This window comes from Pyxicephalus adspersus, chromosome 9, assembly GCF_032062135.1.
Source record: "Pyxicephalus adspersus chromosome 9, UCB_Pads_2.0, whole genome shotgun sequence".
NCBI classification, from domain to species: domain Eukaryota; kingdom Metazoa; phylum Chordata; class Amphibia; order Anura; family Pyxicephalidae; genus Pyxicephalus; species Pyxicephalus adspersus.
In genome coordinates, this window is record NC_092866.1 from 13,038,076 (window position 1) to 13,061,803 (window position 23,728).

Sequence of the window (23,728 nt, forward strand, 5' to 3'; positions counted from 1 at the left end):
TGACCACCCCTTTGCACAAATTCTACAAGTGACATGAGGTCTGATGAAAAAAAAAGGGACAATGTGATTCCATATAATCAGATTACTTTCTGATAAAGTTGGTGGATAATGCGGTTTTGGGCATTGCTCCAGAACCTCTTCAGGCTGAGATCTGGTGACCTGGAAGTTGGTTTACATTTTCTCATGCTCATAAAATCAATCTACTCATGCCCTGTGGATGAAAAGTATGTAGTCTTAACATAATCCACCATCTCTATCTCTCTCTCTCTTTAGATAGAACACTGTAATAAAATCATTTACATCATGTAGTACACTATATCTATTTCACTTGATCCAAACAATGTTATCAATGTGTTTTGCATAGGTTATTGGGGCAACCATATTTGCTTATTACATATGCAGACTGATTCCTGCTTTGCAAAGATACACATTGGTTGTGCTTTAATGCTCTGTCCTCTTAATGCAAGTCTGCTTTATTGAAATGAATGCACCTCACCTGTGGCTGGTTAGCAAATAGGAATGGTGTTATAAGTGTGGTTAGGAGCACTTGCAATTTGTGTGAAATCCTTCTAGTGGCCAGTCTATAAATGTCTTTAGGTAATTAATAAAATTTCCAAAAAATTGCTTTAATAATAAGAAGAGTGATATGAACTTAAAACCAGGGGACGCTAAAAATACTTTATATTCCATCTAAAATTCAAATTTTTTATAGCTGAATTTCTCAATTGTCTTTTTCTAAGAAATGAAGAATTAGTTAGGTAAATGCAACATTTGTTTGAGAAAGTATATATTTATTGTAGTCCATAAAAATTACCAGTCCCATGTGCAGAGTTTATGAAGCAAGACTTGCCTGTGCAGACTCTCGCCAGGTATTTACAGTTATGTGTGCTGGTAACTGTAAATAACTAATATATCACCAACAATTTCTCTACTGAGTAAATATGTTTGCAATAGTTAAGATGGAAATAGGGTTATTACATATACATACTGATGTGCAAAAAAATATTCCCCAGTTATGTATCACTTACCATGATGGCGATGAGGGCACAAATGTAGCTTTGGTTGACGACATTGCCCAGCTGGTAATTGTACCACACACAGCAGTTCCTCTAACATACTCAGGTATAGTTGTGGTTACACTGTGCAAACAGGTTCACCCCTGTGCCTTCCAGTGTACTTTGGCAGAAGTTTGTGCTAAGCCAGTTTGCAAGAATGAGCAGTGCATCATATGCTCCTACACCTCTGGAAATGTTGGGTATTTTCTTTAACTCTGGCATAAGGTGAGTGTGTGAAAGGTAAATATGTTTTGCCGGAAAGGGAGGCAATTGGAAAATGGGCAAAGCACAGGTTTGATACAAGATGAGCTTGAAACTCCAGGTATTTTCTTACTTACTGTGTGTACCCTTAATCCTGGTCTTAAAAAGGAATCTTCACCTTTATATTGCACTAAATTCACAAACTGTACTAGAAACATGGGTGAGGTCAGTGTAGTGTTAAGTTGTATGAGGCAACCGTTGCCGAGCCGTACACTTCAGTATTGTTTCCACCATTACAACAGTCACCCCGCTCCGCCAATACCGATTCGCATCTGATTGTTTTACTTTATTTTTTTATTTCTTAGATGCTCTTTTAGGTAAGTATGACCTAACTGTGTGTTTTCTTTACTTTTTATATTTAACCTCCCTAGCAGTAACCCCGAGTGTGACTCGGGGTAGAAAAAAGTTGCTAAAAGTGGTAACCCTAAGTCACACTCGGGGTAGGTAAACCTATGGGAAGGTTAGTAAATAGAGCGCTTACCTGATCTGCCGACATCCCGCGCCATCCATCGCCGTGATCTCTGTCTTCTTTCTTCTTCCCGGTGACGTCGGTGTGTGTGTGTACGTTGCCGGCGGGGCGGAAAATTCAAAATCCATTTGTATTGCATTCAATACAAAATAACTGTATAGAATGCAATACAGCAGATTTATATGTGTAAAAGCAGTACATTGTTTTCAAGAACATTTATTTTACAATATATATAATATTATGAGTATAATGTATATATTTTTTTTTATTTAAATTTTTTTTTTTAAATATAAAGATTTTTTACAATTATTCAATTTATTGTTTTTACATGATTTTGTGTTTCAAACTTTATTATACTCATACTATTATATTATACTGTAAAATAAATTTTCATGAAAAACAATGTACTGCTTATAGACATATAAAACAGGAAAGAAATGAACCACTAGGGAGGTTAATGGCATCAAATAGTTTGATTTTGATAACTCTCATTTCTTGTTTGGGCTAAGATTTGAATGAAATAAACCCATAATAAGAAAAAGCAAACTAATATTTTACATTTCCTTAGTAATACCAAAGATAATACAACTAATGATAATAGTAACAATAGTAATACTTCACTTAACCGTGAGCTGATCAATGAATCAGAGCCTCCACAGTCCTTGTCAGCACCATTAGGAAGATCATTATTGTACAAATGTATTTATCTTTTTTAAAAAATTGATAATAGTGGTCCGCAGGATTTAAAATTTAATGAATTTAGTGGTCCGTGAGGTCCGAAAGGTTGGCGACTGCTGGGCTAATGTATTTTACCTAACTCGCTCCGTCAACTCACTTCAATATTATATACCCTATATTCATGCCTTACACAGATTTACAGTGGGGCCCTTCATACTTTCCTGGTTTCTAATCACATGTTACATTTCACAACATAAATAAAATACAGTGACAAACAAAAATGTAATTTTTTAACTGTTTCCCTTCTCACCAAGCACAAAAAAAAAAGAGATAGCATGCAGTTTACAAACGTGCTCTGCAAAAATTAAACAAATGCATAAAAATATTTTATTTTTTAGGGTTCACAAGTCTAGGAAATGAAGGAACAGAAAAAAATAATGCCATAAAATGTACACACCCAATACAAGTATTGCATCTTTAAAATGCATGGAACTGTACTGAAATGCATTTATTGTGTATTTAAAGTAAAACTAAACCCCAAAACAAGAATTTAATATATATCAAAATGATAATTTCTTGGATAAGGTGATTATTATTATTAAAAATTTAAACAGTATTTATGTAGCGCCAACATATTATGCAGCGCTGTTATATATCCTATATAAAGGCTGTGTGTCCCCTGGCCACCCTGCTAATAAAACGTCCCTTTGTGGCTACACTCACTGCATTGGATGTTACTTTGGTAAACTTCAACCATATTTGCCTTTGCTTATACAAGGAGGAACGGTGATAGGATTAGCAGTTTTCAGGAAAAAAAAAAACAAGATTATTTTATCTTATCTTATTAAGATTACATCTTCTAATTCTCTTCACAAGACATTTTTTTATTTCTGGCATGGTCCACAGGATTTTTCTGTACTCAAAATGTCAGAAGAAATAAAACAAAAGCAGCCACTATATCAAAGGACTGGTACGCTGCAATATATTACATTGTTGTTGAGTTTATCAATAACAATGTAATATGTTTACCCATTTAGTTTTCATCAATGGAAGTGAAATCTGGCTTTTCTAACAAAGGCCTTAAATTTATGTCCACAAATCTAAAATAAAAAACATAAACTTTATGTCTACAAATCTGATATAAAATACTCTTTTTTTTCAACATTAATACAAAACAGACAAGAATTACGCACAGAAACCATGATTTGCAGCCAGTACTATGAACTGGTGCATGAAAACTGTTTACAGCTCGGTCCCAAGTTCTAATCTCAGTCAGGACATTATCTGCATGGAGTTTGCAAGTTCTCCGCATGTTTTTTTGTTTTTATTTAGGTGTAACACACAAAAAAAAAAAAAAAAAAAAGGTGCAGCTCTGCCTCTTTCCTTCTTGATCACCATTCAATAGTGAATTGGAGCGCAGAGCCTTTGGTGATACCGGAGACTTTGGCTGCTCCTTCTTCTGCGCACTTTTTTGTTGTTTTTCTTAAAAATGAAATACCGTATTTTTTGCCGTATAAGACGCACTTTTTCTTCCCCAAAACTGGGGGGAAAAGTTAGTGCGTCCTATACGACAAATGTGTTATAAAATAATTAAAATAATATACTCACCCCGATACCCGATACTGCATGTGTCTCTTCTTCAAGACATTGGGCCTGAATTATTAAAGCTCTCCAAGGCTGGAGAAGTTACATTTTCAACAGTGAATCTGAGTGATTCAGCAAACCAGGAAATGGTCTGGTCCAGGATTGAAAACATGCTATTTAATAGGAATTCTATGTTTGCTGGATCATCCAGGAAGACAAAAAAAAACAAAAAACGATAAAGACATAGATGAGGGCGAGTGGGGGTTAGTCAATTTTTTCACAGGGGCTCGCTGTTGTCTGTGGCCACACTGCAATAAAGATGATACATTACCATTCTGAACACTGCAATTATAATACAATAAGATGAGGCCATCACAGCTAGGTGCTTTGCCTATTTTTAATTGTTAACCCATTGAAGTCCTACCATAGAAATTTAGGTCTTTAAACGCTCATTGTGTAAAGAGGACAACTTAGGCATACCTGATGAGACAAGATATGAATGGATTTTATCCAGTTTGGAGGGGATTGGGGTCATTGAGTACCAACTGAAATATTGTATAAGGAGGAACAGTTCGCAGATAATCGGCCTGATTTATTAAAGCTCTCCAAGGCTGGAGAGGATGCACTTTCAGCATTAAAGTTGGGTGATCCAGCAAACCTGAAATGAATTTCTTTAAAAGTCATTTGCTTTGAATCCTGGACCAGATGCATTTCAGGTTTGCTGTATCACCCAGCTACACTAAAGAAGAAAGACACCTAGCTAAACTAAAGAAAGGCTATTCTCCGGCCTTGGAGATCTTTATTAAATCAAACCCAATGAGTTAGAAATGTTTTGGGAGATTGACAAACTCCTTCTGTACAGTCATGAATATCAGGGATGAATAGTGATGGAATGATCTACTACTTGACCTTTGGAACACAGGGAACCCCAGAAATAACTTTGGGAAACTCCCGGCTATAATTACCATATCCATGGATCACAGTATATTAGTGTGGTGGTCAGTGAGAAGAATGTCACTCTTATAGATAGCCAAAAAGATCATTGGTGTATCATTGAGAGGCACAAACTGCTCACTTATGTGCAGCCCAGACTGTTGACGGGTGGATCGCAAAGGTAGAATTCGGAGCAAAAAAATCATTCTTACTGCAGAGAGATCTAATAGAACTACAGTAACTTGTACAATGCTTTTATTAAACCTCCAGACTGTATCCCAGAGAGGCAGGCCGGGTGTATGAACCCATAACGATGCCGTGGCATGATCCCAGAGGGATGTTTCCTATTTCAGGCTTGAGAATAGACTTGGATAGATTACTCATTGTTATTCAATGCAGGTGCAGGTTTGTTCAGGAGAGGAAAGCAATGGCAAAGAAAATACTTATGAAACTATACAAGGTTCTTTTTTTAATTCATAGATAGTAAAACAATACAATCAACTGAAAATAAACATACAACAAAAGGTTTTCTTTCACAGATGCCATTTTAACAGTAAAAAAAACAACTTCTTGTGAAAATGTATTTTTTCAGTTTTGTTCAGAAAGCAAAAAATGGAGGCAGAAATCTTGGCAGGCGGATTTCCGGCACTGCATTATTGCACATCAGAAGAAGGTCTCTGGTACAGTATTAGATAAGCACAGTCAGTAAGAGGCAGTCGCTGCCATCTGATTGGTCAGCCGCTGTCTCTAGATGGTGCACAGCAGTTTGCACACCACGGCATCTTCCACAGTCTTTTTTATACCAGTATATAAATAAAAGCTTTTTGATCTCCTCTCTTGCTAGAACTTTGGTCAGAAGTTCTATGCTTTGACTTTCCATTAAAATAAAAAATGTGCACATATGTCTTCACCTCAGCAAGATTCTCATTGACAAGTTTAAAACTTGTCCAAATGTTGGTTGAGCAGCATCGTAGAGAGAAGGATTCTGGGAGATCTTTAAGAAAAGGTCTCTAGTTTTCTCCAGTACTTTTCTCTTTTTCTGAGACTGGGTTCATTCCGCAGACATCACATAAATAAGTTTAGGCCCGGAGGATGTGTAATCCTCTACTTCATGTCACTTACTCTGGCTTTCAGGCAGCCCCAGCATTTCATATCCAACACAATTATTGCTTTGGTACTTGGTAATCATCACCGTCTTAGTCCTTCTCCACGGTCCATTTAATCATAGTCTCTGGTGATCGATACAAGAAGATAAGTTTGGCATAAAGCTCTTCCTCCAACTCCAGCTCACCGCGCTCACGCACCACATAGATGTCCTGGCACAGCTTAAGAATGTTGTCAACGCACGGGAGCTCCTCAAACATGATGGAGTGGGAGATCTCACTGAAGAAGCCACGCACAAACTTCCCGATGACGAGGACAATTGAAACGTACAGTCCCATAATCCTGTATCAAAGAGAATGGTTACAAATTAAGTATTTTACCAAGGATCTATGTAATCTGTCTTATAATGAGCTGCCATTGATTACTACCTAATACAATAAACAACATTGGTTCAGCAGAGAGCCTCGATCAGGCCAACTGTGCATTTGTTTTATTTTTTTTTTGGTTCTGCCCAAGATTTGTATACAGCAGAGAAGGATGGGAAACCTCTGAGTTTATTACAGATGTCTGTGTCCCTTGCTTAGAAGAATTCCCTTGACATCCTCTCTAGGTAACAATGTGAACAGGACTGCAAACCACAATAGTGGGAAAAATGGTTTTTAATATTCCCCATATTAGGAAATGCCCAAGTTAGTCTTTTTGCATTTTTTACTTATGTGATCACACGAAGTGAAAACACAAGGTGCATTGTTTTCTTATCAAAGCAAATTCTATCCATGGTTAAATGCCTCAACCGATTAAAGACCGAAAACATATGATTAAAATAATAGCAGATTTGTATAAAAAAATATTGTGTGGTGGTTGCTGTATAAGTTGTTTGTGCCAATCAAATAATTGTGTTGGACCAGAGACATTGGAGATGAGTACTGGTCCATTTGCACTTGGCCTAAGTTTTTCTGAAGGCAATAGTTTAATTCTTTTAATACATTTGGGATACTCACCCATATCCTGCCAGGAAGCCTAGGCTTGGAGGACTGACTTTGTCATTAAATATGACCATAGGAAGGATATCACAATCATTCTTGCAGCCTTCCAGGTTGATCACCCACCACTCTAAGAAGCTGCTGTTGTCACTTCCATCCCCTATTTTCTTACGATTCAGCTGAACCGTCACATTGAGATAACTCTCTTCTTCATCTGCCAAAAACAATTACACCATTTATAATAACAACAATCCTAAACATACAATAAACATAATGTTCCCCTTTAAATGTCACCTCTGTGTAACCCACAGAGTAAAAGATTTCTCTACAGCAACACTTTGCAGATCTTCCCCATGTAGCCCTGCCTGCTGCCAAAGCCTTTGTATAGCAAAGTCCTGGTGCCTAATGTGAATATGTGAAGGCCTTAATAATTCTATAGGCTGTAAGTGCAGGCTCATGGTACAACTAAGACTTTGTACCAAGGTTTTGTGAAACTGGGCAGCGCTGCACAACAAAGACCAAAGTAGAGTATATTTTACTATGTGGGTTACACTAAGGGGGGAGCTTTAAAGACATGTCACTAAAGGCAGAATTGCTGTTTAAGATAATCCTGCAAATTTAATTTCCTTGTTACAGTGAACCTGTATTTAAAGAGATTTGCCATATTATAGGGAATACCTAAAAGTGGTATTTGAAGTGGCAGAAAAATCTACATTTTGTATGGAATACCTCCTAAAGAAATAGCAGTGCACCTCCAGTTCCGTGGGTCCCATAGCCATGCATATCCAGAGTGCAAGATCTAAGGCACTGCTGCTCTTTCTAAGGAGGAAAATGTACCTGAGAACCTGCAGTGCTTCTGCTTTATCATTTTATTTATCTGTACTTTTACCTCTCTTTTCGCTCAGGTGTCCTCCCCCTCCAGGAGGCTGACTGCTATCAGTCTCCACCATATTTTACTTTCAGCTTCTCAGCAGCATGTCACGAAAAAGTCTAGTGTAAGTTTTTTTGCCCACTTATATACCTTTGCCTGCCTCACCTTGTTCCCCTTCTAAAAGTGTTTTTTGTAAGCCAATCATAATAAAAAAAAAAGTCAATAATTTAGCTTTTGAACCACACCTCACTATCTGCTTCTTTAATATTACAATGCCAGCTATCAGATCTCTACCATGATTGGCGCCTCCACACAGACACAGCGCAGAACCGGGCACGGTTAGATAGTAATAGAGGAAAGATCAGCGGTGGGAAATCAGAGGCAATACTGGGTACTAGACCCTTAATTTGCCTTTATTCAGTGACAGCATCCATAGTGCAGTGCATTTTTAGTGGAACCATTATTTGTATTCAAGAAGAAAAGGAGAGAAAGGGGCTTCAAGGCTGTTTTTCAAGTGTTATATTTTACAAACTTGGTTACAAGAGTACACGTCCGTTACATACCCCTGAGAAAGCCTTATTAGGCAAAACGCGTCATGTAACAAGACACTCTTTTCCGACTATTTACGCTATACATTATTACTATTACCTGGGATAGGTAATCCATGTTTAGTCCAGCCAATATTTGCCATAATATAGGTAATAGGTGGCAGAAAAATCTCCATTTTGTATGGAATACCTTCCAGAGAAATAGCAGTGCACCCTCCAGTTCCCTGAGCCCCATTACCATGTGTATCCATAGTGCAAGATCTAAGGCACTGCTGCTATTTCTAAGGAGGAAAATGTACCCAAGAACCTGCAGTGCTTCTGCTTATCATTTTGTTTATCTGTACTTTTACCTTTCTTTTGTCTCAGGTGTCCTCCCCCTCCATATTTTATTTTCAGCTTCTCAGCTTCAGCAGCATAAATAAATGTCAAAAAAAGTCTAGTGTAAAGTTTTTTTCCCACTTCTACGTTTGCCTGCCTCACCTTGTACCCCTTCTAAGTGTTTTTTGTGTACAAATCATAATAAAACAAAGTAAATATTAAAGCTTTTGAACCACACCTCACTATCTGCTTCTGTTTTTCAAGTATTATATTTTACAAAGTTGGTTACAAGCGTACACGTCTGTTACATACCCCTAAGAAATTCTTATTAGGCGAAACGCATAGAGTAACGAGACATTCTTTTTCGGCTATTTACACTATACATTATTACTATTACCTAGGATATGTAATCCATGTTTAGTCCAGCAGCATTCATCGCATGATTATAAAATGGGAGATGGATATATACAAATATGCCTTGATGTATATTATCACTTGTAACCAACTTTGAAAAATATAATACTTGAAAAACAGGCTTGAGGCCCCTCTTCTTTTCTTCTTGAATACTTGTATATAAGTCCTATAGGGGTGGCTACACTGCATTGCACATTATAAATTGGAGAGCGGGAAGCTGAACTCTTCTACAGAACCCTTATTACTTTTGCCTCTTTGCTATGGTAGGTAAACCAATCTAAAACAAAAATATATATATTTTCAATGTTGCTTTATTAACAAGCATAATATTTTAGAAATGGGTTGTTTAGACATCTTTTATTATTATGATCAAGTTTTTTTACTGCCAACAGATTACGCAGCTCTTTACAAAGTCCATAGTCATGTCACTAGCTGTCCCTTAAAGGGGCTCACAATCTAATGTCCCTACCAAAGTCATAGTTCCTTACCTAAGGTCACCTAACCTTAGGTACTTAAGGCTTTTTTGGGGAAACCAACTAACCTAACTGCATGTTTTTGGAATGTGGAAGAAAATTGGAATACCCAGTTGAAACCAATGCCTTTAGGGTGTTATGCCTAAAGTGTACAGTTATTGTTGTCCCACTAAAAGGGCAAATTAAAGTATTGTTATAATAAATAATCTGTAACAGCTCTGTCAATTTGGAATATTTTGTGGTTCTATTAACCGATGATGCCTACACAACATTTTAAGTCACAAACCAATATAACAAAGACAAAAACAGTCAAATATTTTGGGAGAAAAAATTAAATGATCTCAAAGATTATATTCGTACCTGGCTGTAACTGTTTCACAGGGTTGGCTTCTGGGCCGTTGGGGGCACGAATGTATTTTGGAAACAAGTGTGAGACACAACTGTAAAACAAACAGAATCACATGACCAGCACTGCTATACCGATAATAAACTGCGTCCTTAAGATCTGAAAGTACTTTATAAATAAATGCAATACCTTGATGGAAACATGAGGGGCAACTAGGGGTTGTATGGTACTTATAATAGGTAAAGGTTGTGTTTTGGAGCACACTAGTACTATTTTTGTTCTTTTTAGATCTACAAAGCATTCACTACTTTGTAAACTAAATCCTAATATGATCACATCTTATAACTGTTTTTTGAAAATTATCTCATGTCAAAGCCTAGTAATGGATATCTGGTTTTAGCTGCAATAACCCTGCCTGAATAAATAGGAACTAAAGGATATCTAGGTAAATATTTTTAAGACTAATGTGCAATAACCATTATTGGGATTATTGTGGCAAAATATTAAATGTTATGTACATATAAAAAGAGTGGAATTGTTTTTATTGTAACTGGGTACCATAGCAGTCACCTGGTCTATTCTAGATGTAGATTCTCCATAGGTCTAGGATTAGTTTGATTTTGAGGAAATACAGTTGCCATTTCTTAGGACGGTAAATATGAATGCATTCCACATTCTTGTAGAATTTGTAATAATTCATAGACTTGTCCATTAGACTCAGACCATGTAGTATAGTCAGATATTTACAAGAAAGATGAGACAATAAATAGAAAACCACAAAATTCACTCACACTGGGGCTGTACGCTTTCCTTCCAGGAGATCTGCCAGCTGCATCCGCACCTCACTTCCCGGCTCCAGGTCCTTCGTGTGCTTCTCAAATGTGTTTTCAACGGTGCCCCCTTTGGACAAGTCCCTGGAAAAAACAAACTGCTGAGTTTAATTTATTTGCCTTATTATACATAGAAGTTAAATAATATTAAATGCAAATGTGTCCTGCACTATATGCACTGCGTACTGCATTAGAGAAGGTACAATGTCATTAAACCAAGCAGACAATTTACCAGACATTTCTCACCTTTGAAAGTTCCAGGTCAATCTAAGGGTAATATCTGAAGATCCATTCCTTAGCTCATCCCTCATCTGGTCTCGACTGGGAGGACTAATCCCCCATATAGATCCAGAATTGCCCTCTATTCTCGCTGTCACAATGTCTTCATAACTGTACAGAGTGATAAACTGCATAGCTACCTAAAAAGAGACAATGTGATATGTAATGTGCATTCTTAAGGTTACAACATATGACAAATATATCACACATTTCTAAATCTGGTTCAAACAAAGCATAACAGTATACAAGCTGCTTTTTAGCGAGATCTCTAAATGTCTTCAAATGCTTCTTTTTGGATGAATTCTGCATTAATTATACTTACCTGACTAATTATAGATATAAAATGATCACTGTCTTCAATCACAAGTGCTCTGGGAAGAAATTCACTTCCAAAAACACTACATATAGTATTAGTAGTATATTTGTTTCTATTGTTTGTCTGTAAACATGACACGAGTAGGAAAATACCTACTCAAATACACTGTATGCACAATCTTTGTTGACCATCACACCTAGCTTATCAGACATTCGAAATTCATGGGCGTTATTGTGAATTTGCACTTTACTTTGTAACTTTACCAACCTTTTTCATTCTATTTCCACAGGGATGGGAGCACACAATTGTCTAAAATGTATTTGTATGCAAAAGTATTACCATTACCCTTCATTGCAAACTCCTGAATCAAACATTTGGAAGGGTGTTTGGAATAATATGGCCACATAATGTATAGACTAAGCTGATGTGCATGGAAAAGGATATTGTAGCTGTTTCACTAAAATTGCTAAACTTTAAAGTGCTTGATAAGCAGAACAATAGATTCTGGTGCTAGGACTTAAGGGTTAAGAGGGGAGTAGGAAAAAAAAGGTAAGAATTTAGTGTCAGAGCTGGGATTATACGAATGTTTACCAATGGGATTAACATTAGGTTATAAGTATGGATAGGGTTAGAGTTATGGTGGGGTGTGGAGTGCAAAGGTTACTGGAAGGCATATCATTGGGGTTACAGTTTGGGACAGCATATAGATTATGAAGAGGGATAGCATTAAAGTGGTTAAAGCTGTGATTACAAATCTGCCCATTTGCCTCCTCTCTCATTCATGTACTTACTGGCTGTCTCTCAAATTCATAGGTCAGGTCCTCATATTGTTGTGGGGTGAAAGGCTGGATGGAATGTTGCTGGGCACTCATGGTAAACAGAGGCTAGAAAGAAAACACACTCCAAGTTGATATGGATGCTGAAGATTGGCTGCCAGGTATCAAAAAATGTCCCGGCTCTTCTTCTACCTACCTCATATCCTCCCAGCTTAAAAGTCACAGTCACATCAATAGGATGGTTGACTACTCCCACCACGGAGCGTACCAAGGACATAAAGAGCAAAGGGAACCAAATGATGCAGATGAGGAAGAAGATAATCAGACCACCCATCCCGTATTTCACCATCTTCTTTTTCTTCTGACCTTTGGGCTGAGGATATTTCTGTACAAGAAAAAAAAGTGTGATAAACCGAAGGGTTCCTTTGGAGTAAAACAATTTCAGCTTGCTAAGGCATTTTATTATTGTTTTTATGTATAGGCTTTTGCTATAATGTGTAAGCATGCACCACACACTTACACTTTATGGCATACTTCCCCATCAGGATTCCTTTCCTCTGGCAGGAAGGTCAAAGCTGTGGTCTCAGTCCAAGGTTATAGCCACCTTCCAGTTTTTTAGGTGTCCTGAAGCATTTTTCTCCTCCCATTGTAGGGGCCCTGACGATGTAACTCCTGCACATGTGCACAGGAGTTGCTTCATCCCTACTCTATTTTCAGCATGCTAAGAATGAGCCCGGGTATGAACTGAATCCTGCTGAGCAAAGTATGTTTAACAAATACATTTAAATTATTAATTTAAAATCAGGCAGGTAACTACTGCAGAAAGGGACAGGTGATGTCCCTTCTGCAATAACCCCTCTTACCTTTCTGATAACGCCAGGAAACTGTCAAAGAGCCAGATTCCAGGAAATCCCAGCTTCCCCTGCACATGAAGGAAATGGATGAACTCCTATGTGCCTGCATGGGAGTTATGGCATCCCAGCAAGATCGCATTCAGAAAGAAAAAAAAAAAAGTTGGTGGTGCATTGCAATGAAACAGGGACAGGCGAGTATTGAAGGTTTAGTACAGTTTTAAGGAGTAAGGATGGCTTTAGTATTAATTTAAAAAGCAAAGTTTATATTGCAATAGCCCTCTAGTGTATATTTGTCAAAATTCTTGATTTAAAAAAATATGAAAGGGAAAGCTTGAAAAAGTGGCACAAAAAATAACTTTCAGGTAAATGCAATGACCCAAATGATATGCTTACTAAAAACAAACTCATTTTTCCTAAATTAATTTTAGTGTTTTAAATAAAAGAGAGATCATCAAGTGACAACTCCATGCAGTGAATGTAAATCACAGTAGGCTCGATGTATGCAGGAACAGCTAAGATGCACATTTTGTAATATTAACTAGCAACATCTTTCACTATTCTGAATATCTGTATATAGTAAACACCATTAAAGTTTGTGCATGCCCTTAATATTGGGGAAAGGATTTTTCCTAATGATACATATCAAGTCTGCGTAGAACAGATCAGAATTTTATTTTAAATGGCGTTTCATGTAGATTGTTCCTAACTTCCTACCTTCTCCGTCTCCCGGCTACACTTAATGATGAAGATGTTGGCGTATATGTCCTCCACGCACATCCAGTTGGACAAGGAGAGGGTGGTATCTGTCCATACCCAGTCCATGACAGCTCTCAGCTCCACCAGAAAAGGGACCAGACGGAAACTATAAATACAAAGATAGTATTCAGATCAGAACTTTCAAAGAAACCGACACACTAGGATAAAAATAGAAGCAATTAGTTGTTTATTAGTCATTTATAACTTTTTAAATTTAAAAAAAAATTAAAGGCCCACCCCACATGCCTTTCATTATTCAGTTTTCTGTGTATGCCAGATGATTGACTCACTCACTGGCTTTTTGGAGACTATGTTGGTAATATCTCAGATCCTAAAGTGAGATGTTGAATTATAGCTCACTTCTCCAAAGTATACCTATTACTATTTTATTTTTATTACAAAAGTGACTCCTGTTGATGCTACAACTAAACAGACTATGGTCAGGTACAACAGAACAGACTATAGTCAGGAAGACGAAAAACCTGACACTTTAAAAAGCAATCTCATTACAGGAGTTTTCCAGAGATTTAGTGTACCCCTGTACTCAAACTAGAATGGAGCCCTAGGCAAGGCAGCCACTTTGCTCCACTGCCCCATTATTCACATTACAGAGGATTACAATATACACATAGAATGATCCTACTTGCATTGCCTTTATTGGCATATCCACCCACCATTAACAAGAGGATAAAGGTTTTATAGCTGGGCCTTTTGGGGATGCATTGAACTCAAATCCCTTGCCTATAAACCAACACTTGTACATTAGAGGCAGTAGCATAAGGTGCTGGTAAATATTTTTAGTTTCATTCACTGTACATAAAGAGGCAGTACTATAAGTTGCTAATAAATATTTTTTGTTTTTTTTTCCCTTTCCAAGAAAAGTGCCCTCTGATTCTCCTGCAAGCTACCCCACTGCTACAATACTTTATCAACCTCTGATCTAGAACAATCAAATCTAATTCATGACAAGGCTAATAACAAATCATTCCAGAGGTAATAAACACAACAGCTAAAATCTCCATAACCGCTATCTCAGACATCACTATCTTCTCACCCTTGGAAGAGGAAGAGGTTAACATGGTTGTACTTCTTGGTCAGGAAGTTGCCTAGAATGCGGGTTGGGTAGCCACAGCGGATCTGATACGCAGATAGAGCAAAGTAGATACACTTCACAAAATACCACAGCTGAGCCACCATGTTTTGGCTAAACATCCTGCAGATAAGAGAAAAGCAAAGGTGTTCGTGTCAGACCACATTACATCCTTCTAAATAGAACAAAGTCAAAATGTATCAACGTCCTTTGTTCTCTGGTCTTCCTTACCTCTCAGTCACAGCTGGAAGGATGAAGAACATCCACACATGAATTCCAATCACCAGAATCACTTGAAAAATTAGTTTACCAAGGACAGTTTTTCGGAGGTACAAAGCTCGGTCTATCACCATAGTGGAGAACTGAATGAGGAGCATAACCAGGAATGCTTCAGGGACCTGGTCATCAGACAGTGATGATGTGATGTCTGCAGCCGCTGAATGTTTCTAGGACAAGGGACACCAATATAAGAATCGTATATAAGGAGGAATAATCTGGGATGTCTATGTTATCCCAGTACTGACATAAAATGTAAAGCTTAACAGGGAATAAAGAACCAACCATACATACCCCAACCATACATAAGCACTTATTTTTTTCGTGCACTATATGCTGGGTAGCTTTGGGCAATAGCTTTTTCTAGCCCTTAGGTCACTTACCCCAAAGGCCCAGAAACCAAAGACAATGATGACGAAGTCCACCACATCGGCAAGGAACATTAGAGCATAGACGTCTGTCGCGGCTCGATATGGAGTGTGTAGGATGTCATGGAAGAATGACTTCACAGGCTTGTACACTCCCTTTGCCCTGTAAAGGAAAGACAATGGGCTTAACTCATAAAGCTTTAACCCAAGAATGAGATCTTTTTTTTTTTTTTAGCCAATAATTATGTGACAATTATTTTCAAATCTTAAGAGATTTTTTAAGTAAAAAAAAGTTGAATTGAAGTTACTACTCTCAAGGGCTACATACTTGTTCTAGATCAGCAACTAAACATTTTGAAGCAAAGTGGTCAGTAAAACCGTCAGGCAACTTGCTTTTTGTTCAATTTAAAGTTTTTGTTTTTTTTGGTAATGCACAAGGTTCATTGCACTCTCTTCCCTGCTTTGGTTTTTAAGGGAACCAGTTTGGCTTTTCCAAAAGGAGAGCTTCAAATAGGAAATTGATAATCTTATAAACATAAACTGGTTGGTGGACCAAGCATAAGGTTACAAACTGACATACACGTGCTTAGTTTACATCTCTCAATGTATTTCTGTCCATTTTGCTATTGTAGTAGAATTTTTATTGTTATTAAACATCAAAGCCAGTTCTTTTTTAGCCATCTCAGCCTCCCCCTTATAATGCCTCATTCTCTAGCAGCGAGGATTAAAATTTCCTGCTTCAGTCTTCATGCCATAATATACGGAACTTTGGGCAAAACTGATCATCTGGAATGCCATACACTGCACACACATCTACCCATAGCAGTTTTCTTTGTTCTTACATGCGAATGAAAACTGTTTCCACTTTATGCCCCATCATCTTCATTCTGACAGCTGCTGGTTTTCTCTTTTTCTTCTCTGGATCTCGAGGTTTATCCTTTCCTGCATTCAGGGCTGAAAGAACAATAAATGCACAATAAAAGACACTTGTGCTCAAAGCTATATTTATATAAGCATAGATTAAAGTACCTCTCTGTTTTTTGGAAATATTTGTCCGGAACCCATCTGTTTATTAAAGTGAAGGGTTTCTTCGCCCAAAGCCCCTCAATTTTCAAAGGATACAATGCTTTTTTTTCATTTTTTGTTCATTAACCGGTGGGAAATATATTTGTAAAACATATCAGGTTTTTTTTTTTAATGTCTGCATGATTTAAACTTACTCAAGCTTTCTCATTATGCTTTGTATAAAGTATTCTTTTAAGAATTATTACTGAGCATCAACAGATATTCAAGTGGCCTGAAATGATATATAAACATATTCCTACATTTGTCAGTCTCACTGGTCAGCGACTCTCCCCTCTTGCGTCGGCGAATTAGAGAACTGCGGCTCCCTTTGGGGTCTGTATCAGTGGATATGTCTGTTTCCTGGTGGCTCTGCTTTTTTTCCTTCTGCGGTTTTTGAACAGGATCCATATTTTCCTGGTCCCACAATCCATAACTCTGCAAAGACAGAGAACATTTCTTTTCTTACATGACATCTTTTTATAAGGTGCAGATAGTAAACAGGTATTAAAAAGTATATTTTATTTTAAAAGCTAGCTAATCTTGTGTGCTTTTTGCTATGGTGTTGTAGGCTCAAATAAAACAATGGAAAAAATTTTGGGCCTGCTCCACATTCGCACACACCTTATGTAAATGGGAAGTACAGTCAAATTTAAAATGTCAACTTTTGTCACCTATGTGACCTGAAAGCTTTGGGTAGTTAAATTTTATCACCAAGCTTAAGTATTCAGTCTGCACATCTTCTGTGGGAATCTTGAGGAGTTTCCCCTTTTTTATGAGTTCTTTATTTATTTCATTTTATGAAGAATTAAACAGCAGGAGCTGGGATACACGATACGCAAAAAGTTGTTGAAAACACCCAAAATTTTAAAGATCTTTAGGTTACTAACATTATATTGTTAGATATATTTTACTGTAAAAGAAAAGTAGTTTACCATTAGCAGAGATCGATGAAAGAAAAGGGCCAGTAGCTGGATCAGGTCATATTTGATGTAAGCGTCACTTTTCTCAACTCCGAGGATTCGTGGAGGAAAGAATGGTTTGCCCTCATAACGTACAAGAACTGTGTCGCTGTTCCATGGGAAGAAGCTGAACTGACAGAGGTATTTTATAACCACCATTATCTGAAGAATACAAAGAGGGGAAGGTGAGGGTTGTGGAGCTGGTGGTAACGTATGAAGACAAAAGAACATACATGTAAAAGTTCTATAAAATATGGTCAGCATGGTTGTTGTACATTGAGAATGAACGTAGGGGCTTAGTAGAAAAAAGTCTTATAATAGAAAGTTGACCCAAAACTTTGTTGGATTCTGTAAATTATAAGGCTAATTGTAGGATTGCCAACAACTGCATTGTTTATTTACCTTGGTGGGTGTGTGCTACATAAATAAACTACTCAGTACCTTTGCTGTCTGAAAATGCTCCATCCCCATGGACAGTATACAGTGGGAGCCAGACAGGACAATTTTTCATCATGAACCAGTGTGACTGTAACCTTGTTCTTAGTCTTTCTCTAACTGTACACTTCTCAAGTCTCTGAAATCCTTTTTTCTCATTGGGCAGCTAGTACAGAGACCAGAACACTGGCATAGGGATCTCAATGACGAAGACACAGATATTATAAAGCACCTAGTAATTTCACCAAAAAAGATTTTTAGGTGGGGTGATCTTTATGACATACCTATGCACTATCTAGGTACCTTAAACTCCATTCATAGAACAGACAGAAAAACACAGAGAAATTCCAACCTAGTCTTTCTCTTTTAACCCCACAGGAACCCTTAAAACTATTTCAAGGTCCCAAAGAACCTCTGGTAAATTTTGGGTCACTTGGGAAAAAAAGGTTGCTTCCTCCATTCTGTGCATCCTCAAGGTGTCCATGTAACAGACAGAAACACCTGGCAGAAGTACCTAAGGGGTCACCATCAGCTAAACGACTCTCTAGGAAAGCTTGCTGCCATAATCAGGTAGAAAAAAATAATATTGCATACATACCAAAAGTGGTTTTATAACACAGCAGTAATGCCATTTTGATTCCCTGGAGCTTAGCCCCACCCAAAGATTTGGAACTTGCAAAGCAGAATCTTTTTATAAATATTGTGGTTTGTGGACAGATTGTTTATGGTTTATGTTCCCAACCTATATTTCCAGAGCCATGTGAATAGGTTACGTACAGATTTAAACAGTGTTAATTGAGCCCAGGGTTTACTATTAAAAGCAATTCATGCACACTCATGACTTACCTCAGTAAACACAATAGCCGTCATCCAGAATTTTTTGCTTGGCCGGTGGATCGATAGCATTGCCCACAGAAAGACCAGGATGGGAAGGAAGAGGGAGATGAGGGAGGCGCTCACCATGTTGTTTAGAATGATGATGAAGTAGCACAAAAGCTCTGAATGAGCAGCCAAGAAGTGGTACAACGCAAAAAGCAGCCTCAATGGGCGGTTTTGTGACCGGAAAAAGTCACTTGATTCCGTGAGTTCCTCGAAGGTCAGCGGCCTTTTGAGAACAGAGAACAAAGCAGTGAAAACACAGGATTTACAGAGCTTCATTTCTTGCACCAGCTTTATAAAACCACCCAAAAAAGAGACCTGCACCCAGGAATAGGAGGGCTACTTTTGCTAAATCCACATCTGAAAATAATTGTTGCCTTCTGTCTAAAAGCCTTAGTAACTTATTGGCATCTAACCTAAAACAATCATGCAAAAGCTTGGACTTTCTTATTTGCATGTCCATTCCAAGTCAGAACTAACTTAGTTCAGCAATGGAAGTCCATGGGTTTCTTTCAGTACAGTACATGCATTTCGTCAGGCAAGAAACAAACATTGTAATTGGTTCCTAAAAACAAATAGAGGCCAGCTGTTTCTTTCTACAGACAACGCATATGTTGACTTAAAAATTAGATATATATGCGATTCAACAGATTATTTTACCACCCTCCAAGCAAACACCTGAATTGCTAATATTTTGAGAAGCTTTATATCATTATTTTTACTAGTTGGTATTTAAAGCATAGGTTTATCCAATCAAGGAATCTTCCCTCATAGTTCCCGTAACTTTGTATCCCCCCCACCTCCCAACCTAGAATAGTTTTGTAATATTTATTAAGTTTAAAACAATAATTGTTACGTGTTGAGTTCTATGGGATTGATATGGTCACAGATATGTGTTGATACTATTTTGTTTTCACTGCTGCAGAAAACTGATTATGCTGTTAATAGATGCTTTCCTTCTTTTGTATTTGATTGTTGTATTGCCTACAACTTGAATAATCATTATGTTTGTTTCTGTAAACTGCGTTTTCATTCAACCTTCCCAATAAATTATGAATTAAAAAAAAATCTATATATAAAAAAGATGAATTCTCCCCACTGCTACTTACCTGCATATTAATAATTCACTAGCAGTACGGCAACGCTTTGTTGGCTGAATCTCCATGGAGTCTTTTCCTGAGGACACCTCCTCCCAGCCCATAGTGGTAGAAATCTGTTCAGTGCTGTTACTGCGGGTGTTGTATCCAGTGCTGAGCGGAGTTATTATGTCTGTACAGTCCGCCATACTGCTAGGTACTTCCTCCTCTTCACAACCACTGCAAGACACAAGAGGAATGACACAGAACTCTCACATGTATCTGTTGTTGATACATTATTCAAAGAACAATTCCAGCCAACAGGTACAAATCAGTGACCTGCAAATGCTTTCTTTTAAAAAAGTGAACATGAAACTACCTTAAAGTGGATCTTTCAGTTACTACAAGTGTGCATGAATAAATTCCCAAATTGTTACAGCACCAGTATATTGATTTCATTAATCTCATGTAGACAAGAGAGGCCATTTCCTCCCATACTGTAATCATCGCTGTAAGAACCCCCAATGGGTGGTATTGGGTATACATGGAATGAATATTTAAATTCAGATAATATAGTATTCCCATAAGTCAATTTCTCACAATATGAATATGAAACTAGTAGGTAGGTTTTGAACAAAATATCCTAATTTCCAAGGTTGTCCAATCACCTACCTTGAACCCATGCTGGTCTGTGAATCCACGCCTTTGTCCAGAGTTGCTTCAGCAGGTAATATAGATGGACCTGCTACTTTAGTGTCCTGCCGAGTTTCATAAAGTGTATTCATGTCTTTTCTATTCACATCTTCCCCCTATATTAAAAATATATAGTCAATAATAGGCTTAACATAATCTAGTTACTAAAACTACCATCAATTGTTCTCTTGAAGGCAAGAAGGGGCTAAAGTTGTTGTCCCCAAGGTGATAAATTCATAAGCTTACAAACTTTTAAAAAGGTAAAAACTATAGTTTATGTTAAAATATATACATATAAAGTTCATTGTTCTTTTTACCTTGAGTGTATACATTTCAGCTTGAACTTAAATGCTTAATTGAAACAAAGAAAATGGAGAATATTACTCTTTTAGTTGTGTTTTTTTTACCCTAATTAGTAAAGGTGCGTACACACTTCCAATTTTTATCGTTCCAATCGAACGACGAACGATCGATTGGGCAAAAAATCGTTCGTAAAAAAGTAACCAACGACGCCGACGAACGAGGAAAGTCGCTGGAAACGAACGACCGGACCGACGGATCGGATTGGACGACGATCGTTGAACATCGTTCGTGTGTACGGTCGTTCGTTGATCGTCCATGTTCAGAGCATGCGTGATGAACGAACGTCCGTTCACTTTCCTGTCGTGCACATAGTTCCTCTATCGCTTAAACGATCGTATCTATTGTGTGTACAATATCTACGAACGATCGTGTCGTTACCTCTATGTGCAAGATCGGTGCTATACGATCGTTCGTGTATATCGTGCAGGAACGTTCGTCGTTCGTTTTCCGACGATAATAATTGGAAGTGTGTACGTAGCTTAAGATGTGCCTTTAAAACCACTATTCCTTTAATCTTAATCAGCTTTTTATGGCCCAGCTAATGTAATTTACTATCCTTTGCAGAATCATTCCTTCACTTTGCTTGTGAAGTTCCAGCCCCTGCCCCATACCATACTGTAATTAGAAACAACTTGGGTTCATATCTCATTTAAATTCAGGTTATCTTGGGGATCTATGCGTGCAGTAGTTGATGGCAAACTTAATCTTGTTCCATATTTCCTTAAGCAATTTTCAGCCTATCAGTAAACCTAGGACTTGAGTAAGCATCTAAGACTTACAGATCTCAGTGGTGGTGGCCTAGAGACACAATGATGGTGAATGGGGTGTATGGTGAATGGGAAAGGGGGTTCTGATCTGATGTAACCCTTACGTCCATGGCAGAAAAAAGTAAAGCCATTTTTGGTATTCAAAAAATATCTATGATCTGGTACGCTGTTGAAATTTTCCTAATATTACCACAGGGACACATCTGTTTACCTATATGTCTCTCTAATTACTGATATTTATCTTATTTTAGTTTGTCATACCAAGGCTTCTTCTATAAAATCTCAAAGTCAAATTGCTTAGGAAGCTAGACAATGCATCCCCTCTACTACTGAAAATAAATTTTACTACACTACCTTTGCTACTGCTAGTATTATTTACTTCTTTAATATAAATCCAAATTTGTTCAAACCCCCTTTACCTATCTATTCCAAACTGTGGATGCTAATATAACCAATTCATTATAGATCCATCTGGCCACATCCCTAAACCTTGAAGCATTAAACACATTGAATCATCAAATAATAGGACTTTTCTTTCCACACAATTCATGAGGTTTTCCAAATAATATTAAAAAAATTTTATTTAAAAAACTTTTACTAAAAAAAAATTGTAGACACATAATGAGTTTTTCATATATGTTCATACAAGTCTCCTGAGTGGGGCAACCCTTTAATATATGAGCGTCTCCACTTTTTTTTCTATGCGTTTTGTGGAATTGACTTTGCTTCTTCAGGAAAGCAGGAGATCTATATTTAAAAAACATTTATATATACATTGATACATAGGAATATCAAAATCAACTCAATAAATTGGATTATTTCAATGTATCACTAACATTACCATACTGTGTGAGAAGGACTCCGTCTGATTGTCCTCATTCAGGAACACTATGTAATTCAAAACAATCAATGTGATTGGGATGCAATAATCCAATTTACTGAGTTGATTTTGATATTCCGAATCATGATTCAATGTATATAAAGGTTTTAATTGTAGATCTCCAATTTTCCTGAAGAAGCAGAGTCAATTCTGCCAAACACGTAGTAAAAAAGTGGAGACACTTTTTTAGGTGTACAGTTTCCACAGTTCAGGTCCTTTTTAACAGAAATGTAAACTTAGTTTTAATAACCAAAGACATAAAAAAAGTGACAACTTACTTTGGCTAGTTTTTGTGTCAGAATGTATCTCTCCACCCACAACACAGTGCTCATATCCACATATTGTTTAGTTAGTGATCCCAGCCAGTCTATCATTCCATCCAACATGGCAAGCAGGAGGACCCAGAGAAATTTCAAAATATCAAGTATGCGCTGAATCACATTACTACCACCTGCTGGAGAGAGACAATTTCAGATTAGTTGGCAGCACGGTGGCTCAGGGGTTAGCACTTTGCAGCGCTAGGTCCCAGGTTCCAATCCCAGCCAGGACACGATCTGCAGTTTGCAGGTTCTCCCCCTGTCTGCATGGGTTTCCTCCCGGTACTCCGGTTCCCTCCCACATCCCAAAAACATGCAGTGAGGTTAATTGGCTTCCCCTAAAATTGACCTTAGACTACATTAATGACATATGACTATGGTATGGACATTAGATTGTGAGCTCCTTTGAGGGACATTTAGTGACACGACTATGGACTTTGTACAGCTCTGCGTAATATGATATACTAATATAAATACTATATAAATACTGTGTAATAATGATAATAATAAATATTAATAAAATATATTGATTTGTTTTCAGAAGAATCCCTTTCTATGTTGACTTTAAATTGCATTCCTCCCAGTGCTAGGCACCAGTTTAGCTTGCAATGCCAGTGCCTTATTAGGCAGTTGAAGAGCAAACATGGAAAAATAACATGGAACAAGGATAGGGCGATGCGCACTCATGACTTGGACAGAAGATGAGGTTCTA

The 23,728-nt window shown here is 37.5% G+C and overlaps 1 protein-coding gene across 1 annotated transcript in view; it reads right to left on the reverse strand.

Moving 5' to 3' along the window:
- Window positions 1-5,436: 5,436 nt before the first annotated feature.
- Window positions 5,437-23,728, reverse strand: part of PIEZO1 (piezo type mechanosensitive ion channel component 1 (Er blood group)) — a gene marked incomplete in the record, with an annotated part of 131,609 nt that continues 113,317 nt past the window's right edge. The window contains 18 exon segments of the mRNA XM_072422653.1: window positions 5,437-6,426; window positions 7,086-7,281; window positions 10,052-10,131; window positions 10,829-10,951; window positions 11,114-11,286; window positions 12,254-12,346; window positions 12,435-12,623; window positions 13,807-13,954; window positions 14,903-15,061; window positions 15,170-15,384; window positions 15,598-15,745; window positions 16,425-16,536; window positions 16,908-17,082; window positions 17,580-17,768; window positions 18,888-19,146; window positions 20,030-20,236; window positions 20,669-20,805; window positions 22,978-23,150. Coding sequence (XP_072278754.1) covers window positions 6,177-6,426; window positions 7,086-7,281; window positions 10,052-10,131; window positions 10,829-10,951; window positions 11,114-11,286; window positions 12,254-12,346; window positions 12,435-12,623; window positions 13,807-13,954; window positions 14,903-15,061; window positions 15,170-15,384; window positions 15,598-15,745; window positions 16,425-16,536; window positions 16,908-17,082; window positions 17,580-17,768; window positions 18,888-19,146; window positions 20,030-20,236; window positions 20,669-20,805; window positions 22,978-23,150 — 3,026 coding nt within the window.